This window comes from Cupressus sempervirens, chromosome 11 (assembly GCF_028749045.1).
Source record: "Cupressus sempervirens isolate cs-2001-9-10 chromosome 11, ASM2874904v1, whole genome shotgun sequence".
Classification (NCBI taxonomy): Eukaryota; Viridiplantae; Streptophyta; class Pinopsida; order Cupressales; family Cupressaceae; genus Cupressus; species Cupressus sempervirens.
The window spans coordinates 474,671,792-474,686,008 of NC_143128.1; the positions used below are offsets into that span (position 1 = coordinate 474,671,792).

Here is a 14,217-nt window from a genome sequence, read left to right on the forward strand (position 1 = left end):
CTCTGTGTAAAGCATAGTTTCACTTAGTTGCGCTCTGCAACATCCAATGTATTAGGTGTACATTGGCAATGATTTGTAACTTAATTTTGTTCTGGTCTTTTCCAAATCATAATGCTGAGCTCAGGTACAAAGAAATGGACTTCCAGCAATAGAGAAGGTTTAAATAATGATGTGTGCTGCTGTAGTCGAGCAAGAATGGTCTCAACAATAAACTGACAATCTTGCTTCCCATCGGCTACTCACTGAAATCCACGAGTTCCTCCATGCATCGAATGTTCCAGGCTAACTTTCACACACTTTTTCATATGGCTATCTTGTGTATGTCCTGCACTGCTAAGGATCATAACTCTTTTGAGCAAACTTCACTGATCCTACAGATGTCTTCTCTTTCTGCCTGCTGCAATATTCTTTCTATTACGACAAGCACATGTCCTTACAAACTGCATGAAAAGATTTCTTTGTAACGCTCTGTAGAATAGAATTTGTCTCTTTCAACATTTTCAACAATATGGCAGTCTGTAGAGACCCTGAAAAAATCCTATAACGACACTATTTGTTGTTGCTGATGCCGATGGTTCTGAATAATTCCATATAACATTCAAAAAAATTCCAATTTGTACTATTGAATACCAAGAGTCTTCAATGGTATAAAGAGCATTCAATAATGTTTACCGCACAGCTTTCAAAATATTCAAATGCTGAAATATATTTGATATAGTACGCTTAAATATAAGGTTTTTAACTTTTTTTTCTGCAACCTATGCGGCTTTGTCTTTATTTTTTTTCCTACAACTGATTTTTTACTACCCATGGCTAGGGTTTCTTGGAGTAGTAGCTTGTGCGATGGATGGATTTTCTGATTTTTCCTCAAAATCATTTTGGGGTTTTATAATTTTCTCGAAAAACTTTTGTGGAATTTCTGCAATTTTTTCCCCAAAATCGTAATTTTGTTTGTAAAAGAGTTTTGCTTGATTTTCCCAAAAATTGCACTCATAGGTTTTATAATTTTTCCCTCAAGAATGATTTTTGGATTTTAATAATTTTTCCTTAAAATTATTTCTATGTTTTTATAAGCTTTTCCCTAAAACTTATAGCTTAGTTTTGCCTTATTTTTTTCAAAAAATCATCAGTGTGATTTCGGTTTTTGCATAATTTTTTCACACAAGAATTGTAGGATATTAATTTGCAAGAGGTTTTTCTAATTTTTCTTCAAAAATCATGACTAATGTTACAGTGTTTAGGTTTTAATTGAATTTTATCCTAAAAATTCGTATTTTTAATTTATTTTTTCTCCTAGAAAGTTGTATCTAAGTTTGATGACTTTTCCAAAAAAATCATGGCTGGTGTTGCTAGTCTCAGTGTTTATTGTTTTTTGAAAGAAATCATTGGAGAGTTTTGTCGGTCTTTCTGGGAGAAAATTCATTTTGAAAGTTTTGCAGAATTAGGGAGGATCTCAACAACAGGCTCATTTTAGAGAGAATTATGTCTTTTGTAGGGTAGTTAGAATGATGACCATTAAGGAAGGGTATTAAAATATTGTAATATTTCTTTAATGACCGTCCAACTTTTATTTAGGTTTGTTTCTTTTAGAAACATCATAATGTAATTGGCTATTTAATGTCACTCTGTTTTCATTATTGAATACACAATTATCATTGCAGATATATCTTGAAAAACTGACAAGTGTTTGGACCCTGATGAAATAAGTGAGGTAATAACATTACAAATAATAATATCAGTGCTATTACTCAACTCTTTCACTAATAATATTATCACTATTACTCAACTCTTTCATAGAATTATGAACTAAATTTGTGAATCTGAACCAGAACCAAGATCTGAATCCAACCTAGTAAGTAGTTTAAAGTTAGTGATGGTAGGCATTGAATTTTAGATAAGAATTTGCATACATAATGCTTGAATATACCCCATTATTTCAAAGATAAAGGATGATAGTTGTTTGGATTGAAATAGTATTTGGATATTTAATCCAACCAATCTAGCTTTTCATAGGCCCAATAACTATATAATATGATTTTTTCTTAAGGAAAAGAAATGTATAATCCTGGACAAAGAATGATAAGGATGAAGATTGGCAAAAAATAAAACGTTCATACCAACTATAATGAAGGTGAAATAGGGTTTGCTAGTCTATGCATGCAAACTATAGGTCTCTTAGGCCTATTTCCCTATTGCCATGAGAGGCCTGGAATGTTAAAATCGGGCCTGGTTAAGCAAGAAATTGCATATGATGCAATTTATGACATTACAGTTAGCCCCCATTTTAGTGGGAGTATGAATCTGCATTCATACTCTTGGTTAAGTAGGTTATAACATTAGAAACTTTTTTCAAGGTAAAAGAGGCAAGGAAACATTAAATCCCTAGGTGACTAAGGGCCTTATCAATCTAATAACAAGAAAAATGGAGCAACACATGAAGAGAAACAAAGAAACAAGGCATGATTGTGTTGGCGTATCAAGGTTAAACATCCTATGAGTTATGTAGAGAGATCGACACAAAGGAGAATTTGAATAGTCTAGCAACTTCTGTTATGCTAGTTAGCTCACCTCAAAGGGTAACCAATCAAAACATTGTATGGGAGGAAATCTGCAAGAGAACATTACAAAGAAAAAGGCATAGTTCATTGATAATTTAAAGAAATGACAACAAAATTTGATTGTGGTGTGTGCGTAGTGTAACAAAGAGCAGAGTGTATGCCCCCACTTTAAAGTGATTGTATGACACCTTTCTAGGAGCAATAGCTTTAAGGTAGCGTATATGCATCCAAAAGACAATTAATGTTTCCGCAATGATGCGCCTCGAGCAAGGACAAATTGAGCTCAATAGAGCATATGACAAAGAGGGAGAGCATGTAAGTGATGCACTAACTCTGGGGTCAATATGTGTATTTGATAACTCATGTATATCAAATATAATTGCAATGAGTTGACCTCATCCCCCAAAGGTAGTGGAGCTACGCACACAACGGAAGAAGAGCACATAAGATGAACAAACAAAGGTCTTCTTGGGTCAACATTGTGGAGACCAAAAAGAGATATAGATCTCAGTGGAAAGACAACACAAAGTCACATTTACAACAATAGCACAAGTATGGCATATGGAAGAATTGAGATACAAATAGAAGAATGTCATGATAGGTTTGGTCACTTTATCACTTTGCACAAATAGAGCAATGAGGGTCATCCAAAGAGAGCTTAACATAACTCTATTGGTATGATTTTTCAGAATTGTCCTTCTTGCTACTACCAAGAGGGTTTTCTTGAGTTTCTAGTCTTTGTCGATGCCCCCTTTAGGTAAAACCCTAGTTGTAAAGGGTTTTAGGTCGAAACCCTAGGTGAAAATAAGAAAAGCCCTAATTCTTTTATTTCTTCATTACTTTTGTTTCACTTAATAAGGGGGTCCTTTTTTTGTGCCTTATGTTTTAAGATGCCTAGGTGTTATCAATTTAAGTCTTGACTCTGTGCCCCCTTTTATTTTAATAAGCCTATTTTTTAAGTCACTTAGATAAGGGTTGTTTCTAGGTAAAAAAGGGGGGGTCCCTAAAGTTCATCTCCTAGGAATTACTTGTCTCTGTCTCCAGTGGTCTTTCCCTTTTAATCAAAGTTTGAAACTTACCTTATAATAATTTTGGCACTCTCCTTTTAAGCACATGAAAAATGATGGGTTTCTTAATCAACGACACACGTATCAACGCTGGGTCTGATCTCTATATTAGCAAAGTTGCATGATCATGCCATGTGGACATAGTGGGGCTAGATACTTATTTTGAGTCCACAGTTGTTGATAGATCAACAACTATTGTTGTCGTGCTAGGTGTCCTTTGCCAAATGGTGCTACAAGTGATGATAACATGCGTCCAACTGGCAGCCCATGTGTTAGCAAATATAAAAATGTAGATCGACGGCCCGTGTTAACTCACTATCTTTGGCTGTTGGTATAATGATGAAGTGAGATGATGACACCTGGAGCCAACTTCAGGTTTGAAGTCTTCAGTGGGACCAACTCCAGTTAGGACGGGTTTTTCTTTGATTGGTCCACGGGTAATTGTATTAGCGGGAGAGTGAAGCAGAGGTATGAGTTGCACAGTGGAGGGAATAGGATGTTGCCACATGGATCAAATGATAGTTTTGATTTCTATGTTACGGTGGATCCATTTCCTTATGATTTTGCAATGTCGTGGCCTCTCAAAATCTGACAAGGATTATGGTGAAGAAGCAAGGTTAAGATATGTGTCTCGTTCTCTGAGTAAGCCTTCTAGTGTGTCTTGATACATGATTGGGTCACTCAAATTATGTTAGCAGGCTTAGTCATGAAGTAATCACATTCATTTTAAAAAAGAGGCAATCCAATAGTCCACCTTGTTGCATTGAAGGTTGGTATTCCTATAGCGATGAAGCACAATGCTTCCATGTGTCCCTCTCACATTAGGGCAAACACATTGCCACTTAATCAAGATATAACGCACAAGCAATAAATCAACGATGGGAACTTAATCGCTTGATGAGGATCAATTGTCCATTTGTTTGAGAAGGAAAGGGTGAATCAGTGGTCCGCGTGTTATCGCAAGGTAGTAGCATCTGTATGGTGATGCAACATTATGCATCCACATGTCCTTTCCTCCTAGAAAGCGTTGAATTTTCAAAAGGGCTCGTATTGTCACTTTGACTTCTCATTGGTTAGTGATGGGTCCCGAAGGCTGAGTAGGATAGTTAGCGGAAATCAAAAGGGTTCTCAGCCATTCGATGCAAAGATAAAGTATGATCAATTGTTGATTTTCAAATCTGAGTATAGAGCCGAACAAAGGAGTTTTTCTTTAGTGTGGTGAACTGATAATTATTTTGCACAAGCTCCTGTTAAATGCTGATACAATGGTTTTAAAGGTTGTCATCTCATCTTAGTTGTCACCAACTACATGCTAAATTTACAAGAAGCAAATTGCAGAGCTAGAGGATTTGTGAAATTAAGGTTGAATTGCTCTAGAAGACCATGAATTGAACAAGTGTTGCATTTATCCCTTGTATTTTGAATTTGACAGTTGGGTTGCCTGAAATTTATTTTTGCTACAAGTAGGCCCTAGCTTGTGTTTTAAACCCTAGATAAACCCTAGCTATGTGGATCATCTGCTCTGAGAAAAATGCCTTCGAAGAAGTATTCTGGGAAACTTAATTACGAAGATAGGAGACTTTAGGACAATTTCATAGAGCAACTACCTATGTCAAGAGAGGGTAGAGAGGCCACAGAGGGATGGAAGGCATTGAAAAATGAAATACAATCGGGTTTAAAAGACAAATACGGAAATGTATGTAACACGAACATGCCCACAAAAGACCTAGAGATTTTAGATGGTGGTACGACCAGGTCAATGCAAGAAGCTCACGTAGCAATGTGTGGCAGTATCATCTAGGTAAACTAGTAATGCCTACTATTTTCCTAGATATTGACCTTCTTTTGGAGTTGGTAAACAATTATGACCTTGTGTCACATGAAATTAGAGATTTAAATGGGATACTCTGTTAAAAATAGATGTTGATTCAATTAGAGAAGCCTTTGGCCTCCACCTTGCTGAAGATGTAACTTATGGTATAGATATTTAGATGTTTGAAGAAGCTTTTGACAGAGCAGACAAGGACATGCAACAAAATTTGATAACTTCCTTTTTGAAAGAAGTAGATGGAGTAAAGTTGAGTCCCCTGGCCATTTCATATACAATAGGCAATTGTGAGCACTATAATGACACTCTGGTGAACACCCACATTGCTCTATATCAAGTGTTAGAATTGACAAATAGAAGAAAATTTAGTAAGAAAACAATTTGGATGTGCTTGGGCATGTAGAAATAGGGGGATCCTATAATTTATGACTTCCCAAGGTATTTGGAGAGAAATATTAATGAAGGACTGACAGTTCTAAACAAGGGAATCTTCTGATTTCAAGTGGTACTCATTGTTGATGCATATGGTTCTTTTCCACAATAAAGGCTATTTTGTAGAGGAGATGGATCTTGAACTTCAAAGAGATGGAGAGAGATTACATGTCCAGTTGTGGTCTACTATTCTATCTATGGATTGGGAAGGCTCAAGTTTTTTATTGTTTGAAAAAGATTCTACATGTGGTTGATAATTTCCCCTGGTCTTTAAAAGTTTTCTTAAGACCTATTTATTTTAATTCAATGCCAAAGATGTGTCACCAATGGGGGGACATAAATTTTTACCCTTTTACCATAGTTAAGGGTATATGGTTTTCCAGGTAGGCCTTTTGTGCTTCCAAAATATGTTTCATTAAGAATTGGTTTTCTAGAAGTCTTAATACAAATTGCCATGCTGCAAGATACTGGCTTTCCCCTTGAGAAGGCTAGGAAGGGGACTTTCTTCCAAGAGTTAACAATCTTTCATCATTTTGTTATTATCAAGGATGGGAGATATAATTTGATTCAATTGCTAAGACCCTATAACATCAATGTCAGTTCGAAGAGGATGAATGACATTGAAGGGTTCTATGAAAGATTGATGCGTAAAATAAAGAAGGCTCCAAGGGGTGAGCATGAATTGGATCACCCTGAGGACATTATCAAAAATGAAGAGGATTTGATGGTTTAGAAAATGAAGAAAGTGTACTGGTGCATGTATAATGAGACCTTAGAAGAAATAAGAGAAAAGGTCCCCAAATATGATCCACTCTTAGATTGCAAAAGTTTAGAGTAGAGATTGAGGATACTTTTGGGAAATTTCCGAAGTATATATGACACCATGACCGAGAAATTGGGGAGGGGAAGAAAAACAAAAGTAATTGTTGTTGATAATTTGAATGTGTTGCTGCAGTTTACTAATATAATCCCAAAAGAAAGAAAGGGACAAAAAAGGACCAAAGAGGAAGCACAAGTCCATGATGTTGAACCATATAAAGATCTCGAAACTCCAGAGGGATTAAGGTTTTATCGGAGAAGAAGAATGCGAGAAAGGCCTGTTGATCCCAAAATAGTAAAAATTCCGAGTATGGAGGCTATAGTACTAGATGATCCAACAAGAAGATCTCCATCTCCTGAATCTCCCAGACCACCTCCTATAGCTTCTCCACTTGAAAGGCATAGTGAAGATATACATGAAGAGGAGGGAGAAACTGATAAAGAAGTTCCAGAGGAGGCAGAGCACACTCAAGGTGCAGAGTAATTTGGGGAATTGAATCTTCCCTATGGAGATGATGATGATGAAGATGAGGAATATATCTACATTCTTGATGATGAAGAGATTGGAGGAGAACTTCAAATCCCTAGAGCAACAATTTCTGATATCACTATACAAGAGATAAGGGCATTGTTTCAAAGAGAGCTTAGGATAGAGTCTTGTAAGGTGGATGTCTTTGATGATGAGTTTGTTAAATCAGTCCCCTTCAAGAAATTATTATGGCAATATTTTAGGGAAGATTGTCACAAGATAGTTGATGAGAAGAAGAAGCAAAGGCCAAATGATGATCTTGATGATATTGGCAAAGAGGTTGAACATGAAATGATGATCAAATTTGATGCTATTAGCCCAAAGGAGGGGAGGAAGATTGTAAAAGAATTAGGAGTCCAATTGCTGCCAAATCTCAATATTGCCGATGCAATTTCATTTGATTCTATTATGAAGGATATGAGGTTGAAGAAACCTAAAAGGGATGCAGAGATATCCACCTCTAGGATGTACTACACTGAAGACCTAGCTGCCTTGGCTACTTGGTCTATTTCTCCTTCCCCTTTAGGTCAAGTTACTGGTGAAGACAATGGAGTCAAGAGAAATGTGGTTTTACACAAAGGTGAAGATGCTAAGCTCACCTAGTCCACAAGGAATTTACAAGAACATGTGGCTTATGTTCATAATGTGGCAAAGGGGACAGCAAAGAAACATGAACAATTGCAAGAAAAGTACAATCATGTGTATGCTTCCTATGAACGAAGAACTAAGGGCCCGTTTGGTTCGTGGATATCAACAGGAATTAGAATTCGCAATTCTAAAAAAATTGTAATCCACTGTTTGGGTCGACGAAATGAGAATTGGAATTTGAAAAAATAAGAATTTCGTATCCTCATTTATCCCCCAATTCGAGGATTCTGTCTTCCTTCCAAATAGTTGGTATTGCTCAAATACCTATTTTAATTCCAATTTTGGAAAAACAAGCATACCAAATTAATGAAAAAGAAACTATTTTTCATGTCTGCCCGCTCAAACAATGTGCTTCAAATGCTTGGTTCTTAATTCGCAAACTGTGAATAAACAAAACCACTGATTCTGAGTATGTTCCGTGTTGTTTTAATTCTTTTTATCATGTTCTGCCAAGGCAAATAAGCAATAGTTTATAAATTGTCACAAATCAAATAAGCACGACATAGGAATCTGTGAAGTTTGTAGCAAGGAATTCCTTTTATGTTGTAGCAGTCTCATTTGTCATTTCCATCTGTAACCCTTACTAGACCCACCCTACTATCCATTATATCCATCATACAATAGCCTTTGTTTTGTCTCTCATCTCTCCTATTTTGCCCATTTAAAATCCTCTTGTGCAAATGAAAATAAAATTCTCTTGTATGAAACCTTTTGAACCATGATGCTATTTAAAATGAAAAGCAAAAGAAAAGAAAAGAACAAGAGACAAAAATAAAAAGAAAACATAAACCACTTATGAAAAGTTGAAAGAGATATCTCTATTGAAGAAGAAAAATACCAAAGCTTGTCATGTGAAGCAAAGAAAGGGATTTGTGTTGATATAAGAGTTATCATGGTTCGGGGTGGAGACAAAGCCAAATCTATAAACCTAAAGTGCTTCTAGTTAAAACTAAAGACCTCATGATCATAATGATTGCACGAGGATGTGCAATAAGCTAAGTTGTGGGGAATGATGAGAGCAATTTATGCCCCATTTCATGCCATATTTTAATCCATTTCATACACACTCATGCTTACTTCTCTATTCCATTTCTATCCCATTTCATTCCATTTTACCATTATAACATTGCATATCGTTTAATATAATTAAGTAGTAATTAAATATTGTTTTGGGATTAAAATATGGAAAATTCATTATTGATTACATTTTACTAATCTTTATTATTGCAGCATGTTTATTTGTGGTATAGCTCTTCCTATCACCTACAGTCTTCCTGCCGCCTATAGATCTTCATGTTACCTACATATCCTCCTAACACACTCCATGACTTTTCATATAATAACTGGCGGTGATTAGCAAAGTTATTGAAGCCGGTTAAATACAGATTTACTATCAATGGAATGTGCTATATTATTCTAAATGCAGATTTGCCTGAAAATTAAGTGCCACGTCATTGCTATTCGCTGGTCCAACATTAACCATCATTTCAGAACTCCCTTGGCTGCAGCAAATCCTGTCATTACTTTCCACAGCTCTTGTGATTGGCACACTTGTTTATTTAAATTGCAAAAGTGGATTTGGTGTAGGTGGCGGTGGGGGTTCACGTGCTGATCACTTTGCATGAAACAAAATCTGTTTGGACTGAACGTACCATAGCAAATACTATTTTAAAATGTTACCTATTCTTTGCAAAGCCATGAATTTCTGTTATAGATTAGCCATTCTTTAGATGGCATAAATAAAAAAGTTGTTAATAAGTTGTTAAGCCTGCTGTGTATATATAAGCAGTGTGAGATACAGTGTTGGAGGCGGATTAGAATATAGTGTTCAGCAGGAAGAAGACTGTGTAATGCAGATCTGAACATCAGTATTGTGAAGTAAATGAGAATATTTGTTTTTGCATGATCACAGCGTAGAAACAGTCTTTTCTCCTATCCACCGTGCAAGCCAGGAGTAAGGGCCCGCTCCTTGGTGAAACACCGTGATGTATTTCCCTTATATGTTTATTCCATTTGCATAAGTTTATATTGTTTTCTTAGATTATCATTACAGTAGATATTTATTTTTATATTAGTTAAGTGAGTTTTTGATTAGTCATTTAATATTTAGAATATAATATAAAAAATGTTTTCATCACCATCTTATCCATAGATTAGTGTTGATATTTTTATTTCAGAAATACAGTTTTGTTTCTAATGTTCCTGTCGCCAGGAAGTGACAGTTCCTGTTGCTGGGATTTCTTTAGTTTTCCATAGATTCAATTCTGTGTATTGTAGCTGCATTCATAAACACTCAGGTCACAACTATCATCCCTTTATAGCATATTGCTCGGATGCCTTTCGCAAGCTTACGCTCTCGGATTGACACGTATAGACCAGTTGAACTTCATTATAAATCATCAATTCTCTATTACTATTTGCCCCAGTGTCGGCCTATCACATGTCTTGTTGATAATCAAAATGATTGTGTAAATGCTTGATATGGAGTAAGAAATTGAAGGTTTCATGGAAAGATTTTTGATAAGAACGAGATCTAGGGTTGAGTTCTGATTTCTTCTTCAGAAAGTGGGAAGATAGATCTAGTATCATGTGTGAAATTTGTAAATAACCCAATGGATAAAGCACTCGTTACATATTAGATGTTAAAATTTGGATATAATACATGGTGCAAAATTAATCAATCAAATTTTATAATCTTTGTCAATGATAATCTGAAATGTTAGCGTGCTCTTGATTTAGGGAGTCTTTGGGTTTTGAAGAACTAGCTGTTCTTTGCCCCTTTTACAGTCCTTGAATTAGAAGAATTATAGGCAATTATCTGCTCAATTGGAATTCATATTGCATAACTTTGTTAAGAAGCAAAAAGGGTAATTCCAAGGTATACCTGGCTGAATTTTGCAGAATTCAAAGGGAAGAAGACTATTATAGTCTTAACAGTTGGCCCTATTGATTTACTTTTGAATACTTATCATGGTTTTTGGCTAACTCCTAGGTATTCTCTGCATTTTCAATAGGTAGTTAAAATCTTGTCAAATCAGGAGCCAACAAACTCAAAGACTATAAAAGTAGTACAGTATTGAGGAAGTGCATTGCGGACAAGAAAATACACAAGAATCCACTGCGCATGCAAAGCTAGTCAAGAAATTATTAGCCTCCCAATCTTGCTTAACGTCACTTAGGGATGGTGGACAAGAAGCAAGAGGTGCAAGAACAAGCATGGTAGATGGAGCTACTGCGAATTCTAACCAAGGACCATGCTCTAATGATGAATCATTTTGTTTGTCACTAGGAGCTAGGTTAATGCTTTTGAAATTTTTGAAGAAAGTTAATGATTGATTTCAATAATCCCATCTGTATCATCAGAATCATTAGAATCAACATTATTTGCAAATTTGCATTGTCATTGTTAGCATCAACAACATTATCGTATGTACCATCATCTAAATTAATCATGATAGGATCTTTAGTGCAAAAAGAACAATTACCACGGTTAGACAACTTTATTTATTTAGGATTTTCTTGCTCTCTTGGCTGGTCAAAGTTTGGTCAAATAGGATTGAAGCAAGTTCACAAGCCTTAGCATGTCATCTTCTACGTTGGTCTTTGACATTGCAGTTTTTGATTGCAATTAAATATATATGATGCTAGTGATTAATGTTTTCTTTTAATCTAGGAGTTAACCTTTTTTCGTGAATATAGGTTTATTTAGTATTTCTTGTTGGTAGCGAAACATGTGATAAAATTGTTGAATCATGAATTTCAATAGCTTGTAAAAGCTGATTCACTGTATGTACGGCTTTTTTGTCCATTTTTGAGAAATATTATTATTTTTTAAAGTTAGAAGTTATACTTCAATCTATAGCATTGATGATAATATTTACAATGTTGAATTTGGACCCCAGGCAGCTGTTCGGGATCTTAAGTCACAATTGAAGCCTCCATCACTTAAGGTATTTTGCATACAGTGGAATCTATTCAATATTGGTAAAATTTCTCAGGATGAAAAGGTTTCTTTCTCATTTTTCAGGTTGTCAAGTATGTTAAGCTCCATGTGGTGTTCTGATATAATATCAAAATGATCCATATTAGTTTCACACAAAAATTGATATGTTTGTTGAACGTATCCACTCTGGCAGTACAAATTTTTGTGATTCTGAATTTATCATCTTTGAACAACTCTTGGCTGACCAGTGAACATTCTGATAGCGTGGTCTGCACCTAAAGCACCTAGCCATAAATTCTTCTGATTGTTCTTTGTTATTTGCAATATTTTGCATAAATGTTTTATCTTCTTTTATAGCATACTTAACAGTAGTGTTAACTTATGGTTTTTTAGAATTGTGACTCAATGATTGTAGATGCACCGTGCTTATTCTTCAAATAGGAATTTATCAATTATAAATGAGGAGGCTCTCCTGTATCTTGTAAAACTTATCCCAAGGCAAAACACTAAAAATACTTATGATATAGGAGATGACATCATCACTCCCTGTTTTGGCCTGGGCTCATTTCAGATTGCCAGATATTCCTGATCCTTATTGAAAAGGTCAAGAAATCTTGTTGGTGTTCCCAGTTTTTCTTTCCGTGGAGACCTTGTGGCACTATATTAGTGAGAGAAAAGTTGGCGTATTGAGCTTAACTCACTTCTATCCCCATCCCCGACTTCTCACCTTGCCAAGTCTTTGCCAACATAATATCCCTCAACCTCCCTGTTACATTCTTGATTCTGAAACAAACAGGACAAAAAACTTGCCTTTCATCCTATAGACTATCTATGAATGGAATTTTCTATGATGACCTCAAGTTGTCTACTGCTGCTGGTGCCAAGAGACTGTGTGCACTTCCTTGGTCCAAAAGACATGATTTCCACCATGATTTGTCAACATGCGTCATTATTATATATGTGATTTTTTTTAAAAATCCTGATTATGCACAAAAAAATTGGTTCAGGACACACATGCACACGTGTACACACATACACACAGTGCCCCCAAATGTCAGCAATCCTATCCAAAGTGTACCCATTTTTGTTTGTGGTGACTTAGCTAATAGTTAAAGAGTAAAGTGGTAATATATTTATTAAATAAATAAACTTGAAATGCACTGTATAAAATTGCTTGTCCAAATTGTCTTGTTCAAACACAATCTTCCCATTCTAATGTATTCCATAAAAGATGAAATCATATCTATAGTGGTACTGTGGATGTCATTTTGTTAATCCACAGTTCAAACTTTGGAGTCAAATGTTATATAACTATATTAACAAGTCTGACTTGTTCTCTGAGAGGTGCAAGGGTTCTCTGGTCACCTAATTTCTGACTCCAAATGTTGTGACCCTATCTAGTGCATGTAGGGATTTTTTTTTAGGTCTGTGTATGTATTTGGAATGTCTACCAAGGATGGTTTTGTTGTATATCAGGACTTTTGTCATAGTTTTTCCTTCCTTAAACTCTTTGAGAGGAGTGGATTAGGATGGGTTACAAGGGCCTCCAATATTAGTTTCCCATTAATAGATGTGAGGGGTACAATGTGGCTATTGTGATAGTCTTATCTGTCCCTTCCATTGACAGTTATTGGACATGAGAAGACTGTTGGGAAGGAGCAGCTAGAGAAGCCTTTGATTTTTGGTAAGTTGATTAAGTTATGTTTGTTTTCAATGCTCTTAAGGGAATCACTATCTTCTCTAAACCATATCTTTCAAGAAGATACAACCAAGTTCAAATTAATGAAAAATACTTGGCTGAGCTAAACTTCATAACAACAAATAAATAATATGAATTATTGTATCTTGGACATGATAATTCTTGAGGTACTTTTTCGAGAATAATTGAAAACACACATCAAGTCTTGACCATATCCAAAACAATTTAGCTCATATGCAAAACAATTTAGCTTGTCTTAAGCTACTTTTAAAGAACAAAGGAAAACACATATTGCCGATACCCAAAAAAATATTATCTCCTTGTGGGTGAGCCTGGAGGACCATGAACACTTGAAGCACCTTGAAATATAACATTATCAGTTTAGGAAACCTCAAGTGTATGTTAATGTGTTTGAAGTGGGATGCCTTGAACAAATAGCATTAAACAAGGGTATACTGGATAGTAGTTAATACTAAAATGATCAGGTTATTTAACATTAGAAAACACCACATTAAAATGTCTAAGTTCTTAATGATATTTCATAAAAGATCTGTGTGGTAAAAACCCCTTGTAAATTTGTAAGATCAACCAAATGACTTTTGTATAGATGTGTTTTGTCCTTGTAGAATGCTAATTAAATCTCCTAAAGCTTCTCTATTCACACAATTGGTAATGGCTATACTAGGCACTATAC

At 35.4% G+C, this 14,217-nt stretch overlaps 1 protein-coding gene across 9 annotated transcripts in view; it reads left to right on the forward strand.

Annotated features, from left to right (window-relative positions):
• Window positions 1–14,217, forward strand: part of LOC149530434 (FKBP12-interacting protein of 37 kDa-like) — a 242,883-nt gene that overhangs the window by 76,576 nt on the left and 152,090 nt on the right. For all 9 annotated transcript variants that reach the window (XR_016358416.1, XR_016358414.1, XR_016358415.1 and 6 more), the window contains one exon: window positions 11,784–11,831. Coding sequence is in view for 3 of the 9 variants with exons in the window: in XM_089808483.1 (XP_089664609.1) it covers window positions 11,784–11,831 (48 nt within the window). In the remaining 6 variants the exon portion in view is untranslated. The remainder of the gene's footprint in view (window positions 1–11,783; window positions 11,832–14,217) is intronic.